Source organism: Peromyscus californicus, unplaced genomic scaffold, assembly GCF_007827085.1.
Source record: "Peromyscus californicus insignis strain IS unplaced genomic scaffold, ASM782708v3 Scaffold_4__1_contigs__length_199733344, whole genome shotgun sequence".
In the NCBI taxonomy this organism is placed as follows: domain Eukaryota; kingdom Metazoa; phylum Chordata; class Mammalia; order Rodentia; family Cricetidae; genus Peromyscus; species Peromyscus californicus.
The window spans coordinates 145,982,243-145,997,763 of NW_026294562.1; the positions used below are offsets into that span (position 1 = coordinate 145,982,243).

The following is a 15,521-nucleotide window of genomic DNA, read 5'->3' on the forward strand; positions in this document are numbered from 1 at the left end:
TACCTTTGTTCATTGAAGAAAGTTGGAGATAATTAATTGGCTCCAAGTCTTCATATGGGACTTCTTGGTTGAGGTTATTGATTTTATCCTGGAGACAATGATCCCAGTTGATGATTTCTAGAATTTTGACAGCCATGAGAGTACTTAGGATAGCCATGAGTACTATTCTAAGGTAAGGTCTCTTCTATAGAGGACCCAGTAATTTCATTGGTTCTTCTTTCCAGGTTTTATGGAGGATCTGGTCCTCAGGGACTACAATTTTTGTGGCCTAGTCTTTGGAACTGGGTATAATTTTGTTTCCACTTTCCTTAGGCCCTAGGTTTATATATTATATAGTTAATATAATATATATAATTATATTATTAAATGTTACATATTGTGATTGGCCTCAGGATATAAGACTAAAAGGCCTTCCCTGTCACTTACAGGGACTGAGGCTGGCGTTAAGAGTTTGGAGCTGTTCCAGGTCTCATGAGGGCAATGGACAGCAGCTTTAGGCATTGTTTTAAAAAGAGGTTTCTTGGCAAAGTTTTGTTAGGATCAGTTTAATATTTTGGTCTTTGAAATTTGCCAGAGAGCTGTGGCCTTCATGGAGTATAGATAGTTTTTAGTTCCCGGGGAATTCAATATAGACCAGGTCTTCTCTGATATAAAAGACAGTCCGTTGTGCTCCGTAATGAGTATGAAGGCAAAACCTTTGGTACTTTCTTGTAGAAGGCCTTTTGCCCCTTTTGCAGCCTTTGCAGTCCTAGTGGGGAAAGTGTGGGTCCTGCCAGTGGCCGTGTCTACCAACATCAACAGGTTCCTGAAGCTGGCTCCAGAGGGCACATTTGTTTTCTAGTCCTTCCTTGTATAAGTGCGTCACATGTGAATTGGCTCAAGGAGTCCAGAGGACAGTTGTTCTGTATGCAGACAGCATGGGCTTCAGACACCGTGACAGTCAGTCTTCATCTCTGGAACAGTTAAATTACCATGCCCAAAGTGGCATCTCTCCTTGATTATTTTCTACTGTAGGGTCTGGAGTAATAGTATTTTATTCCCCAAAAAGATGCATGATTCCCTGTGGTTGTTCTCTGTGACAGCCCTTTCCAACTCCTGGGATATACACTCTGGCTGCACATCTGTGTTTGGAAGGGACAATGTCAATTCTTGGGGGATTTGTAAGGCTACCTTTTTTGCCTCTCTTTTGGTCAGCCTATTTCCTTGGGCATCATTAAACATGTCCTGATAGCTCTTGCAGTTGAACGAATACCACTTATTTAGGAGTTGAATGATTTCCAATAGATTTAGTATTTATTGTTCATGTAGTATGGACAGATTGTTAGTTGTTAACCATCTACACTCTCTCCAAATGCTGAGTTCACATGTAAGGTCATGAAGGCATACTTTGAATCAGTGTAGATGTTATTTCCCCTTCCCTTTCTTTAGAATGAGTTTCCTTGTTAGGGCTGTTAGTTCTGCCTTTGGGGCTTGGGCGGAAGGTGGTAATAGGAAGGTGTCAATTATTCCTCTCTAGCTGACCACTGCATATGCTGTCGTACACTCTCCATTTAAAACATAACTCTATCTCTTCTGCATTATCCAGCAGCTGATCATTCAAATAAATCTGGTTGACACAAGTGAGATCATTTCAATACACAGGTATGCCAGATTAGAAGGGGTTTCAGACTGTCACCATTTTAATAGTTACCTCTAGGTTGTCAAGGACAATTGCTTGATATTATTTTAAGTCTACTTCTGGTCAACCATTAGTGCTCCTTTAGTTCTAATATATCCTTTACTTCTTGGGGTATGAGGACTTCTAATGGTAGCCACAAAGACAGTGTAGGTACTACACTGTAGAAGCTTCAACTAATAGTGTTGCAGTGACCATAGCTTTTAGATAGGGTGGGAATTCTGATGCTTGGATGTGTAGTTTCTTTGAAAATTAGGCCACATGTCTCAGTCCTGTCTTATATATTCAATCAATACCAAAAGATTGCTTTTCTGAAACAAATAACAGAGAGTGCTTTTGGAGATTGAGTATGCCTAGCGCTGTGGCTTCTATGAGGGCACACTTTATCTGATTAAAGGATTGCTTGAATTGAGCATTCTCCTCCTCCTTCTTCTCCTCCTCTTCCTCCTCATCCTTCATTTATTTATTTTGCAGCATGTATGCCTGCAGGCCAGAAGAGGGCACCAGATCTCATTACAGATGGCTGTGAGCCACTATGTGGTTGCTGGGAACTGAACTCAGGACGTCTGGAAGAGCAGTCAGTGCTCTTAACCTCTGAGCCATCTCTCCAGCCCCTTCTTCTTCTTCTTATTCAATATCTGGTGGATTTGAAGGGTCAAAAGGTTTAGAATTTTGATGGTATTTGGTGGTAACTTGGTCTGAGCATTCTCTAGTACAAATTAAAACATCATCTACATATTGTAGAATGGCTCCTTTTGTCAAAACTAAGGTTTATTTCTAACAATGTAGCAAAATATGGGGCCTGTTTCTGAACTCTTGGTAGAGGGTTGTCTTCATATACTGCTGGAAAGCTCCAGTGATTTGGTCTTTTTATTCAAAAGCAAAATAAACAAACCTAGGTTCAGGGTAAACCAGTGGTTCTCCTAATGCTTTGACCCTTTAGTATAGCTCTTCATGTTGTGGTAACCCCCAACCATCAAATTATTTTGTTGCTGCTTCATAACTGTAATGTTGCTACTGTAATGTAAATGTAATGTAAATATCTGATATGTGACTCTCCCTCTCCCTTTCCCTCCCCCCCCCCCCCCGAAATCTCTGAGCTTATGTGGGTCTTTTGGATAGATCTAGCCAATGCCTTCAGGGACAAGTGTAATCATCTGTTCCTTTTGGTCTTCCTCTAAATCTTGGCTGTTAAACATGAAGAGAGCAATATCCAACAGCTAAGTGTGAGGGTTCTGTGCTCTCATCTTTAGTTTCTGAGGCGTTCTTTAATGTCTGGTGCTGGTGGATAATAAAATGTTGACCCAGAAGAGCTTATACTGTGGAGAATGTAGGGTCCATGTTGGTGAATTCCTGAAAACCTCAGTTAGCCTGATGGGAAATAGGTCAAGGTTTTCTTCCTTTCTGCAAGTATCTTCACTGATGTTGTCATGGTTATTTAACTTTTCATTCCTGCAACAAGGTTTTTCTATCATCTGCCTATACCTATGATTCCCTGATGAGGAATTAGAATCCCAGCTAGTGGTTTCCTGGTCTGGGAGGTGGATGTTAGAACTTTACCAAATAAATTGTTTGCATACATTTAAAGTTTCCTCCAAGATTCTCTGTTTTCCCTCAGGGATATCCAAGTAAGCAGGTGTAAGTGTAGGTTTCTCCATGTAAGGTTATAAGCTAAAATTAGAGTCTAGAAATAACTAGAAAATTGAGATCTTCCTCAGAAATGATCCCTAGCTTCTTGTATTGGAGATTTGTGGTTGAGAAGGGACTCAAACTTTCACCACTGGTCTAGGCACTTCTCTTAAAGGGAGTGTCTAGTGGTTTCTTATTCTTTTGGCTCTTTGGGGGCCTGACACCCAGCTCCCAAATACATGGAGTCTTATTCTTTCTTATGAATGCCTGGCCTGTAGCTTGGCTTGTTTCTAGCCAGCTTTTCTTAAATTGTCCTGTCTACCTTTTGCCCCTGGGCTTTTATCTTTCTCTATTCTATATACCTTTCATTACTTCTTACTCCATGGCTTGCTGTTGAGTGGCTGGCCCCTGGTGTCTTCTCTCTTACTCCTTTTTTGTTTTGTTTTGTGTTTTTGAGACAGGGTTTCTCTATGTAGCTTTGGAGCCTGTCCTGGAACTCGCTCTGTAGACTAGGCTGGTCTTGAACTCACAGAAATCTGCCTGCCTCTGCCTCCTGAGTGCTGGGCTTAAAGGCATGTGCCACCACTGCCCAGCCTCTTACTCCCTTTTTCTCCCTTGATCTCCTCTTCCCAGATTTCTTTTTCTATTTAGTCTTTCTGCCTGCCAGCCCCGCCTATTGTTTCTCCTGCCTCACTATTGGCCATTCAGCTCTTTATTAGACCAATCAGGTGTTTTAGACAGGCACAGTAACACAGCTTCACAGAGTTAAACAAATGTAACATAAAAGAATGCAGTGCATCTTTGCATCCTTAAACAAATATTCCACAGCATAAACAAATGTAACACATCTTCAACTAATATTCCACAACAGGAGTGCCATAGGCACAGAAGAGGATGTCTGATAGGAAGCTCCACTCTTTGTATGGCCTGTGGGACTTGTTCCTGTTTTTGCTGGTAACTTGGAATAAATAGGAGAATATGGAGGGAGGGGTGAGCCTGTATGGAATGGGAGGTGTTTCACCTTGAGTCCTGTTGTCCATTGTTTGTTTGTTTTGAGACAGGGTCTCTATGTATCCTCTGGTGTTCTTTTTGAAAAATAGGGTTTGGATACAACAGGGATCATCTTTTACTTTTGTTTTACATAGCCCCCTTTCATCGTGGAGAGCCATGAGGGCCTGAACATATGACAGTTCAGACAATTTCCCTTGATTCCTACACGCTAGGTTTTGCTGCAGAATATTGCTGTAGTTTAAACTTACATCCTTTGACTGAATTTCCCAATCACCGAGCTTATTTTGAGGTCACAGTAAAATTTTAGTTCCTTTTGCTTTATGTTCTCAGGATCAAACTTACTTCACTTACTGAAGATGTGTTGTAATGTCCAAGAGAAATGAAGGCAGATTTCCCATATAGATCCTGAGGAGGGAGAGACAAGTACCAGAGCTTCTGAAATGGGAAAACAATGCTCCTTTTGTTTACTCGAGTCCTCAAGGAGATCTGATGGTTAAAGTGTCCTCTTTCTTATCATTTGAACCCCGGGCATCTCTGGGTGAGTGTGACCATAGTTGCAGTGAGTTAGGAATTTTAATCTCCAGTTCTTCTGGGTTTACTTTTTGCCTTGGTAAAGGGTTGAAGCAGTTGCTTAAATTGTTTCTCTCTTTTGGGATGTCTCTGCGCTGAGACTCTTCCACCTGGATGGAATACTCACCTACTCTTGAGTTAGTTGATGCTAGATTCAGAGAAGCTTGCTTGAATGCATGACTAAGGCTTTTGCTTTTAGATGGCCATTTAATGCATGTGAGCAGAATGTTTTCCTTAGACTTCACCCTTAAGATGATGTCTTATTTCCTGGGAAATATATCTCCATATCCTTATGTTAGCATTGCCTACAGTAAACGGACAAGAGAATTTGAGGAATGTAGCCTGTGACAGAGCAGAAGTAAATAAAGCTTAAAGGTATGGGGAGCAAAGTCATTTAGGAGTCACCAGGTAGTGTCAGCATGGGAAGTAGGCAGGTGCTAGGAAGCTGCAGGTGCCAAGGTTGAAGCTCCCCTCCCCAATGTTGGGCCAGGAGTACATCCTGGAGAATTATCTCAAGTGGAGGGTACAGGTGAGAACTGCTGGCCCAGAGTCCTACAGGAGTCTGCCATTCCCTGTCATTCCCATTGTGCCTCCTGGAAGCTGGAAGGAAGAACGAGCCGGGGGTGAACAAGTGAATACTAGTGGTGTAAGAGAAAATTTGGGGCTGTGGTGTTACTCAGAGGATGCTGTAGCATTGGGAGACCATAAGCAGCCATGTGGCTGCCATTCAACAACACTATGCTGCACTCACATAAGGGCTGCCACCTTGGCTGGCATGTGACATCACCATCTTTGTCGGTCATGTGACCAGCTAGATGCCTAGGGATGATAGACAGCTCCATGTGTGCTTAAGTCCTTGGGAGGGTATTTTATAGGTTGGCTGGAGTCCATGTGAACTCCTGTGAATTTACAGGTTTCAAGGTATACTTTTTGCGTCTGGACTCCCTGGACTTTGATCAGGCATTCCGTGGGGGACTTTCCCGTCATTTCCAAGTGTGTGAGGAAGGAGAAAATGGTGCTATGGTAGGTACTCCTGTGGAGGATGAGAGCATTTGTAGCCTTTCCTGCTTCCCTCCCAGCTGCCTGATTGTCTGAGGTTTCAGGTGCAGAGCTGGGTTCAGAGTACGTCTGCTGAAACTGCCAGGGTTTTGTGTCTGCAAACGGTGATTTGGACAAAGCCACATGGAATGGGAAAAGAGGTAGTTCCTTAGATGAGAGAAACAAACGAACTTGGAAATGAGGCAGAGCTAGGCCCAGGTCCAGGTTCCAGAAGAGACCAAGATGGGGCCCCTGTTACCATTATCGATCATTTATGTATTGTCCGTCCTTCCTTCCTTCCTTCCTTCCTTCTCCCCCCTCCCACCTCTCTCTCTTTCTTTCTTTCTTTTTGAGACAGGGTTTCTCTGTGTCCTGGAACTCACAGAGATCTACCTACCTCTGCTTTCTGAGTGCTGGGATGAAGATGTGTGGCACCACCAAGCTGTATTGTGCTTTCTTTGTGATGATGTAGTTTTATTCCCTATGTACCCAGTGTTAAAGTTTCCCGTTTCCCATTTCCCCTCAATAATGCTTCTTTCATACATTTGTCCTGGTACCTCTGGGATCTGTCCCTCTACCCTCAGTCATGCATCTTGTTCATTCATAGGATTCCTGCTGTGGGCAACAGTGGCATTGTGGGTGATCCTTGCTGTTAGCCACTCTGCTACTTGATGTCACCAAATTCCTTTCCAGAAACAACTTAATGGAGAGTTTATTTCATAGGCCTTACAGTTTAAGAAGGAATCCAGTCCATCATGTCACAAGAGACGTGGCTGCAGGTGCCTGAGGCAGCATGTGGCTGCAGTCAGGGAGCAGAGAGCCAGGCTGTTCAACTTTCAGACCCACTCCTAGTGACACACTTCCTCCAGCAAGGCTCCACTTCTCCAACAGCACCAGAAGCCGGGGACCAGGTGTCCAAACACATGATCTTTTGGGGGACATTTCACATTCAAACCACAGCATCCCATCCTTGGCCATCTCATAATGGAAGATTCATTTGCTCCAACTGCAGAAGTCCCCATGATAACTCCTGATGACTCATTGGCTTAATGCACATGCATTGCAAGCTGAAAGACCTGAGTTTAATCTATGGGACTTACGGGGAGAGAAAATAATGGACTTCCAGAAGGTTTCTACTGACCTCTCTCTCTGTACACACACACACACACACACACACACACACACACACACACACACACACACAGAGAGAGAGAGAGAGAGAGAGAGAGAGAGAGAGAGAGAGAGAGAGAGAGAGAGAGGAAATGTGGTTGATATATTGTGCACCCAATAAACTTACCTGGGGGTCAGAGAAAGAACAGCCACTATATTAAACATAGGTTTAGGCAGTGGTAGCACATGCCTTTAATCCTTGCATTCTGGAGGCAGAGATCCATCTGGATCTCTGTGAGTTCAAAGCCACACTGGAAACAGCCAGGCATGGTGACACATGCCTTTAATTCCAGGAAGTGATGGCAGGAAGCAGAAAGGTATATAAGGTGTGAGGGAGGACCAGGAACTAGAACCTTTTTAAGCCTTTAGGCTTTTGATCAGCAGTTCAGCTGAAATCCATTCGGATGAGGACACAGAGGCTTCCAGTTTGAGGAAACAGGATCAACTGAGGAATTGGCGAGGCGAGGTTAGCTGTGGTTTGTTCTGTTTCTCTGATCTTTCAGCGTTCACCTGGTTCCGGGCTTGTTTTTATTAGTATTCCCAACATCTGCCTGCTGACACCACCTGATGACACCTAACTAACTTTGCTCCCCACTTCCCTGCCATTAGGCCTTCCTTCCTTTTGCTGTGTCGTAGGCTACCTTTCTCAAATTTTCCTGACCATTTAGTGTAGGCAGCACACTAACCTAAGGATATGGAGATAATTTCCCAGGTAATAAGACATCACTGTATAAACTGACAGCATGACCGCTCCATGGTTTGGTTAAGAGTAAGGTTTTTATTGTAGCTATGAGGGAGAGAACTGCCAGAGGCCACCATGCGCTTTGGTATGTTGATAGACACCACAGGTAGCCATATATATATCCCTTCTGCCAGGGATAAGGGAAATGGCTTCTTTTGTTAGAGGGGAACCAGCTTCAAAGTTCCTGAGGAATGCTGACTTCAGTCTAACAGCCACAATTTGGGGAAATGGAGTTTCCTCTGTACCTGACAATCTCCCTAGGGTTAGGGTCTGAGGAAAAAAAATAACCCTGTACACAGCAATAATAAATACAATTTTAAAATTAAAAGTCCCCATGAGGCATAGGAATAGAGTAGTAAGTCCCAAGAATATTTGTGTTTTAGGTAGTGACTTATTTAGCCAAAGAAAATCAATGTATGAGCAAGTTGTTTATCTTTGAGATCAACCTGTATTGGTTAAGAAAACAAAACAAAACACCCAAACACAACTCTATTACTTTTAGTGGCTTCTCACCCATTAATAAAGATACCTTAGGAAGTGAATAAGCAAGTTACACTTTTTTATTATTATTATTTAGTTTTCATATGAAGATGTCTCTCTTACGTGTCATTGTAAATCTCTTATTTGGTGACATTTATAGCTTCTTTAAAATGATTAAAACAAATTTTAATTACGTGTGTGTGTGTGTGTGTGTGTGTGTGTATGAGGATATGGCATGTTCAGGTGTCTCCAGAGACTGGAGCAGTGTTAAATCTCCGGAAGCTGGAGTTACAGACAGTTGTGAGCTGCCTGGTGCAGGGGCTACAAACTGAGCTTGGGTTCTCTTCAAGAGCAGTAAGTGCCCTTAGTTTCTGAGCCATCTCTCCAGCTCCCATATATAGTTTATAAATCTGCTTCCAAAGGCGGGAGAGATGCCTCGGTAGGTAAAACTGTTTGATGTGCAATCACTGAGGCTCCTGAGTTCACATCGTAGCACCCATGTAGAAATCTGGGAATGGCTTCATGAGTATCTGTAACCCCAGAGCAGGGACACGTGAATTGCTGGGGTTTGCTGGCTACCAGCCTAGCAAAAAATTGAATTCTAGGTTTTGGATGAGACCGTCTTTCAAGGAAATAAGGCAAATAAAGCAGGATACTTGATTCCCTTCTCTAGTCTAAACAGGTGCACAGGTGTGCACACCCCTACAGACGTGTGGAGACACCACACACACACACACACACACACACACACACACACACACACACACAAAAACCAAAAGCAAAAAAAACAAAAAAAAACCCTGACCCACTAATAAACCTGCTTTTCTGATGTTCTTCTCATTTTCTTATAGGTACTTCCTACTTAACAGACATCGTGTGGTGGGCCGGCACAATTGCAAGTAAGTGGTTTGTATAGTAAAGACTCTGGTCTTTTTCATTTATTTCCAAAGTCAGTCATGCATCTCTGTGGGGCTGGAAGGGGCAAGAGGAGTGTGGCTTTGCAGGTCCTCCCTGCTACCCACTCTCTTTGCCAGCTGTCCTTTCGCTGTTGGGAGAGAGTAGATGAGAAAGTGTGGACACTGACCTGGGAGAAGGCGGCAGAGGCTCCAGCTGCCCACCAGGTCAGTGCCCTGGGTGTGGAGAAATGAAAGCAGTTTCTCCATCCTCGGTAGCAGAGCTGATGCATTTGGCGCAACACCATATTCAGTCTTGCTTTGTAAGCACAGATGATTTAACTAAGAAGTTTCTCAACTCAAAGGGCAGATCAGAGATCATGTGCTATAATTTAAAATAAATAAAAAACTATAACTTCTTTAAAACCATGTGCTTTGTCGTATACTGTCTTTTAAGCCAATGCTTCATAGCTGAGGCTGAGGCAGCTCATTGGGGAACCCCCTTTTAAGCTCTGTTTAAGTGGAGCACCCGGAGTCCTGTATCACCCAGCCCTGGCCAGCTTCTCACACTGGAGCGGGTCCAAGGTCGCTTGAAGGCAGTTGGGAAACTCTGCCCAACTTGTTGAGGACAGATTGATCCCTGGGTGTTAAGTTACAGGTAAAAGCATTAAGGTTCCTTGATGTGCTACTGCATAGTGTCTGTAGGTACTGAAACTACTATGTATATCATAAAAATAGGAGAACGCATTTTGAGTGTTGACACCATAAAACAGTGAAAAATGTTTGAGTAGGTAGTTATGTTTAACATGACTAAAATAGTATACAGCACATGTATGTTCCCAAGCATTACATGGTACCCCATATAGTACTTTGATGTTAAATTTTGGCAAATAAATAAATAAATAAGAATGTAAAAGTAAAAATAGTTTGAGATAGAATTTAAAGAATGGAAGCCGGGCGGTGGTGGCACACGCCTTTAATCCCAGCACTCGGGAGGCAGAGGCAGGCGGATCTCTTTGAGTTCGAGGCCAGCCTGGTCTACAGAGCAAGATCCAGGAAAAGGCGCAAAGCTACACAGAGAAACCCTGTCTCAAAAAACCAAAAAAAAAAAAAAAAAAAAAAGAATGGAAATATATTCAGTATTGTACTTGTTACTGTGGGAATGCTGAGCATTTCCATAGAGAGTTGAGAGTACTCCCAGACCAGTGAAGTTCTGCCCTTGGGATGTGTGAACATGTGGATTCGCTTCCTCAGAAAGGATGCAAAAGAAGAAATCCTTTTGGAACAGAATCGTGCAAACTCTTTTAATTTTGTTTTTGTTTTTGTTTTGTTTTGTTTTTCGAGACAGGGTTTTTCTGTGTAGTTTTGCGCCTTTCCTGGAACTCGCTCTGTAGACCAGGCTGGCCTCGAACTCACAGAGATCCGCCTGCCTCTGCCTCCCGAGTGCTGGGATTAAAGGCATGCGCTACCACCGCCCGGCTCGTGCAAACTCTTGATCACTGATAAGGGAGCTTGGTAATAGTAAGTGGTGTCCTTGTGATTCTCTCGACAGTGGCTGTTGGCCAGATTGGAAACTTCCTAGCTTACACTGCGGTCCCTACAGTCCTGGTGACTCCCTTGGGTGCCCTTGGAGTACCATTTGGGTGAGAACTGACATTCTGTTTTGATAGTTAATATTCAACTTACATAGGAAAAAAACTCTTGTTATAAATGTTCTGTTAAAAAAATAAAATTGTTGATGAAGTTAGGTCTTTTGTACTTAAGATTTCTTGTTTCCATTCTAACTTTTTAAATGTATTTCCTTTTTTTTTTTTTTTTTTTTCTGAGACAGGGTTTCTCTGTGTAGCTCTGGCTGTCCTGGAACTGGCTCTGTAGACCAGGCTGGCCTCAAACTCACAGAGATCCACCTGCCTCTGACTTCCAAGTGCTGGGATTAAAGGCATGGAACACCACACCCAGCATTCTTTAAATGTATTTCTATGTAAAGAGCTCACTTTATTGTATTTTGAATTCTAGTTTATTCATGGTTATCAGTGAATCTGCTGATGTTTACTCTCCTGGGCTTTGCTCTGGAAAACGTCTTAGAACCTAGAGTCTTCCTAATACCATTCGTGGTATTCTGAGAAATCTTGGTATAAAATGTCAGTTTGTGTTTTATGTGGGTGCTTAGCATCCCTTGCTGGACAGGCATTCTCCCCCTTCATTCCAGTAAGCTACAGAGGGTGGGATGCATGACATGCAGGCATCAATGCGTGTGGAAGAGGGTTTGTCATCACAGTCCAGCACACGGCTGCTCTGCGTGATGAGTGATGACTTGGGGGATCACTGTGGCTAGGGGTGATCTAAATGGGATCTTGCACACTCAGAGTTTCGTGGTTTGTGACAAGAAGTCAGGGCTCCAGGGACTTGGAATAAGAGCAGTCTTACTCCCCAGTTACCCAGTTGTGGAGAGGAGTAAAAATTTAAAGAGTGCCAGCTGTCAAAATCACCATCTTTATTAACTCGGTGACCTAGGCCATTTTCTTTGCTGTAACAAAATGGCTGAGAATGGATTTTTTTTTTTATTTTAAAAAGAAACAACGTTTTAATTTTGATTCACAGTTCTAGAGGCTACAAGTACAAGATTGGGCAGCGCCCCCCCCCTTTTTTTCTTTCTTTTTTTCTTTTGAGTATGTAGCCCTGACTGTCCTGGAACTCATTATGTAGACCAGGCTGTCCTTGAATGTGTAGAGATCTGTCTGTCTCTATCTCTCAGGTGCTAAGATTAAAGTTATATAGCTGGATAAAGATTTATTTTTTATTTTTAATTACGTGTATATGTGTAGTCTGTGTGTGGGTATGTACACATGTGAGCGCAAGTGCTCTGGAAGTCCAGAAAAGGACGTTGGATCTCCTGTCGAGAGCTGTCTGCCAGTGCTGGGAACTGAGCTCCCATTCTCTGGAAGAGCAGCATGTGCTCTTACCCGCTGAGCTGTGTCTCTCCAGCTCCAAGCAACCCCATTTGTGAGGCCTACAAACTACTTCTTTCCTTGGCAGAAAGCCAGTGGGGCCACCCATAGAGCAGATCCACGTTATAACAATTGGTTCAGTGGCAGCTAGTCCAGTCCTGTGAGAGCTGCATTAATCCCTTTTAGTTATGTAATCGCCTTTTAAAATGGCAAATCAAATTTCAGCATCCACATCCAAACACTTGACTTACTAGAAAACTGTTTTTACAGACCTTTACTGACTGTATCAGCGTAACCTGTTACTCAGATACTGATGTTCTGTTGTACCTTTGAAGATGCTGTTAGTGGGAAACAGGATAATAGTGGTGGTGGCTCAGCCTTTAATCCCAGCTCTCGGGAGGCAGAGGCAGGTGGATCTCTGAGTTCGAGGCCAGCCTGGTCTACAGAGCGAGATCCAGGACAGCCAGGGCTGTACAGAGAAACCCTGTCTCAAAAAAACAACAACAAAAAGGATAATAGATTAATAGGCAGTATAGAAGAGAAATAAGAGCTGTTTCATCTCATGAGTATGTTGGCTTCAGCCAGCCAGACCTCAATCCTCGCAGAGAAGAGTCTCTGAAATAAATGTATTTATTTACCTTAAATTCATTTTAAGATTCTGTGGTCTAGGGGATGGAGAGATGGCTCAGCAGTTAAGAGCATTTGCTGCCCTTTCAGAGCTCAGTTCTGGGCACCTACATGGCTGCTCAGAACCACTTGCAAGTCCAGTTTAGGGGCATCTTTAGTAGTGTTCTGCCGTCCGATGACACTGCATTCACATGGTGCATAGGCTTACATTCAGGCAAACATTCATACACATACAATAAAAATAAAAATCTCAAAAAAAAGATTCATGGTCTAAAAACCTCAACTGTTTTTTTTTTTCACATATAGCTTTGAAAATAGGTTTTTACCACATTGTTCTTATCCATACATATGCTTGCTATTAATGTCGCTTGATGTCACTTTGTATTTTGGGTGTCCCAGAAAGTCTGGGAGCACAGGAACTGTGCTTATGCCTGAATCAATCCTCAGCTTTCCCAGTGTGTTTCTATGGAAGGTAAACTGATTCTATGATCTTTGAACATGGCACATTTAATATGTACATCAATCCTCATGCCCTTTCATAGTTAGGTAACCTACTGCTTCAATAATTCTGCAAGAGGTATTATTCACCCAATGAAGTATAAGGACTATGTGCACACTTCAAGCAATATACTATTGAGCTTTTTTTAAAATAGATAAATAAATTAGATTGGAAGAAAGCAAAGATGACGAAATATATGTGTGCATGGTTTATGAAAGGTTCTGTTGATAATGGGTGAATGGCTGGATTTACAAAGAACAGAAAAGAATATGATACCGGAAAGAAAATCAGTTTATATTTCTGAATAGAACAGAGAGCCCCCCGCAAATAGGTCCATTTTTATGCAACAGTTTAATACATGATAAAGTAATCATTACAATATACTTCAAATAGAGGTTTTAACAAACTTATTTGGAAATAATTTCCAAATTACAGAAAATCATCTTAACTAATGCCAAAGGCCTTCTTCAGCCAGACACAGCTCTTGCGGCTGTTTTACCTTACCTTTTCTATACTTGACTTTCTGTTATCAGGGTTTCTTAACCTTGGCGCTGTTGCCACATGAGGCCAGACATTTCTTTGTTGGTGGACTGAGGGAAGCTGTCTGTATATCGTAGTTTGTTTAACAGCATCCCTGGCTGCTGTCGACCACATGCCGTTAGCATCGACCCCTCCCCAAAGTTTCTCTAGACATAAACAAATCAACTGATATGTTCAGCAATATAAATAGGTTGCTATAAGAGGACACAGGGGCTGGTGAAGGTACCCACCACAAAGCCACATGACCCAAGTTGAATCCCTGGAACCCACATTTGACATGCATGCCTCCTTCAGAAAACGTTTAAAAAATTTTAAAAGGAAGGTATAGTAAGAGCTATCTACCAGACAAAGCAGATTGTACAACAACAACAACAAAAAAATGCTGCTGAAGGACTATTTATAATAAAATGGCCAGTTCATCTGGAAGATATAACAGTTAAACAAAATGTACACATAAAACAACTTCAGAATGTGCATAGCCAAACTTAACAGGAGAAAAGTGAGAGACTATAGAGATGGCTCCACAGTTGAAAGCACTGGCTGCTCTTCCAAAGGACGCAGTTTGGTTCCCAGCTCCCACATGGTGGCTCACAGCTGTCCATAACTCTAGTCTCAAGGGATCTGACACCATCTTCTGGCCTCCACAGCCACCAGGCATGCACATGATTCACAGATATACATGCGGGTATAACACCCATATGCAGAAAAACAAGCAGGTAAAATACTTAATGCCCATGACGACAGCAGAGGATGTGAATGTGATGAAAGCACGTTGTATAGACAGGGTCAGGAGGGCCGTTCCCATGACTACATCACAGGAGGGCGGTTCCAATGACTGCATCAGTGGCTTTGTAAGAGGGAAATGTAGCTGGAGTTTTCTCTCCGGGTCCCGCCAAGCCCCTGCAGTCCCTTAACCCACTTATAAAATAAACATACAAACACCTATATTATTTAAACTGCTTGGCCATTGGCTCAGGCCTATCATTGTCTAGCTCTTACTCTTATACTCAGCCCATTTCTCTTAATCTATACTTTGCCATGTGGCTCATGGCTTACTGGTACCTTACATCTTCCTTGTCCTGGTGGCAGCTCCAGGCAGTCTCCTCCTTCCCTTCCTGTTCCCTTAATTCTCCTCTCTGTTAGTCCCTCCTGTACTTCCTGTCTGGCTACTGGCCAATCAGTGTTTTATTTATTAACATATTTGCCATACAGAACATCCCACAGCAGGGAAGGACCAGAGCTTGAGCTCCATCCTGCTGTGACTTCCTCCACTGTGCTCTCTGAGGAAGATGCTAAGCACATCCCAGTGCTATGCCCTTGGACCCTCAACTACAGAACTGACCTAAATAAACCTGTTTTCTGTAAATTACCTAGTTGGTATACTTACTTATAGCAACAGAAAAAGGACTCAGATAAGAGTATAATTACTAAAACCTGAAATAAAGTAGGGACATTTCTACAACTGTACAGAAATGAAAATAATTATATGGCGTCAGATTGTTAGGAGAAATGGACGCATTCCTAGAGAGCCTACCAAAACTGTTTCAAGAAGAAAACATGAATTTCTAATTCCCAATTTAAAAAAAAACAAAACAACAACAAAAACAAAACAAAGCAAAAAAAAAAAAAAAGCTCCAACAAAGAAAAGGCAAAGAAAATTTCTATTGTTTGGGAATTTTATATATGCATATAATGCATT

The 15,521-nt window shown here is 42.5% G+C and overlaps 2 protein-coding genes across 2 annotated transcripts in view; both read left to right on the plus strand.

Annotated features, from left to right (window-relative positions):
* Positions 1-15,521, plus strand: part of Nipa1 (NIPA magnesium transporter 1) — a 44,924-nt gene that overhangs the window by 12,518 nt on the left and 16,885 nt on the right. Inside the window, exons 2-3 of the mRNA XM_052762522.1 lie at positions 9,167-9,214; positions 10,761-10,851. Coding sequence (XP_052618482.1) covers positions 9,167-9,214; positions 10,761-10,851 — 139 coding nt within the window. The remainder of the gene's footprint in view (positions 1-9,166; positions 9,215-10,760; positions 10,852-15,521) is intronic.
* Positions 9,200-15,521, plus strand: part of Nipa2 (NIPA magnesium transporter 2) — a 58,495-nt gene continuing 52,173 nt past the window's right edge. Inside the window, exons 1-2 of the mRNA XM_052762520.1 lie at positions 9,200-9,214; positions 10,761-10,851. The gene's annotated coding sequence lies outside the window, so the exon portion shown is untranslated. The remainder of the gene's footprint in view (positions 9,215-10,760; positions 10,852-15,521) is intronic.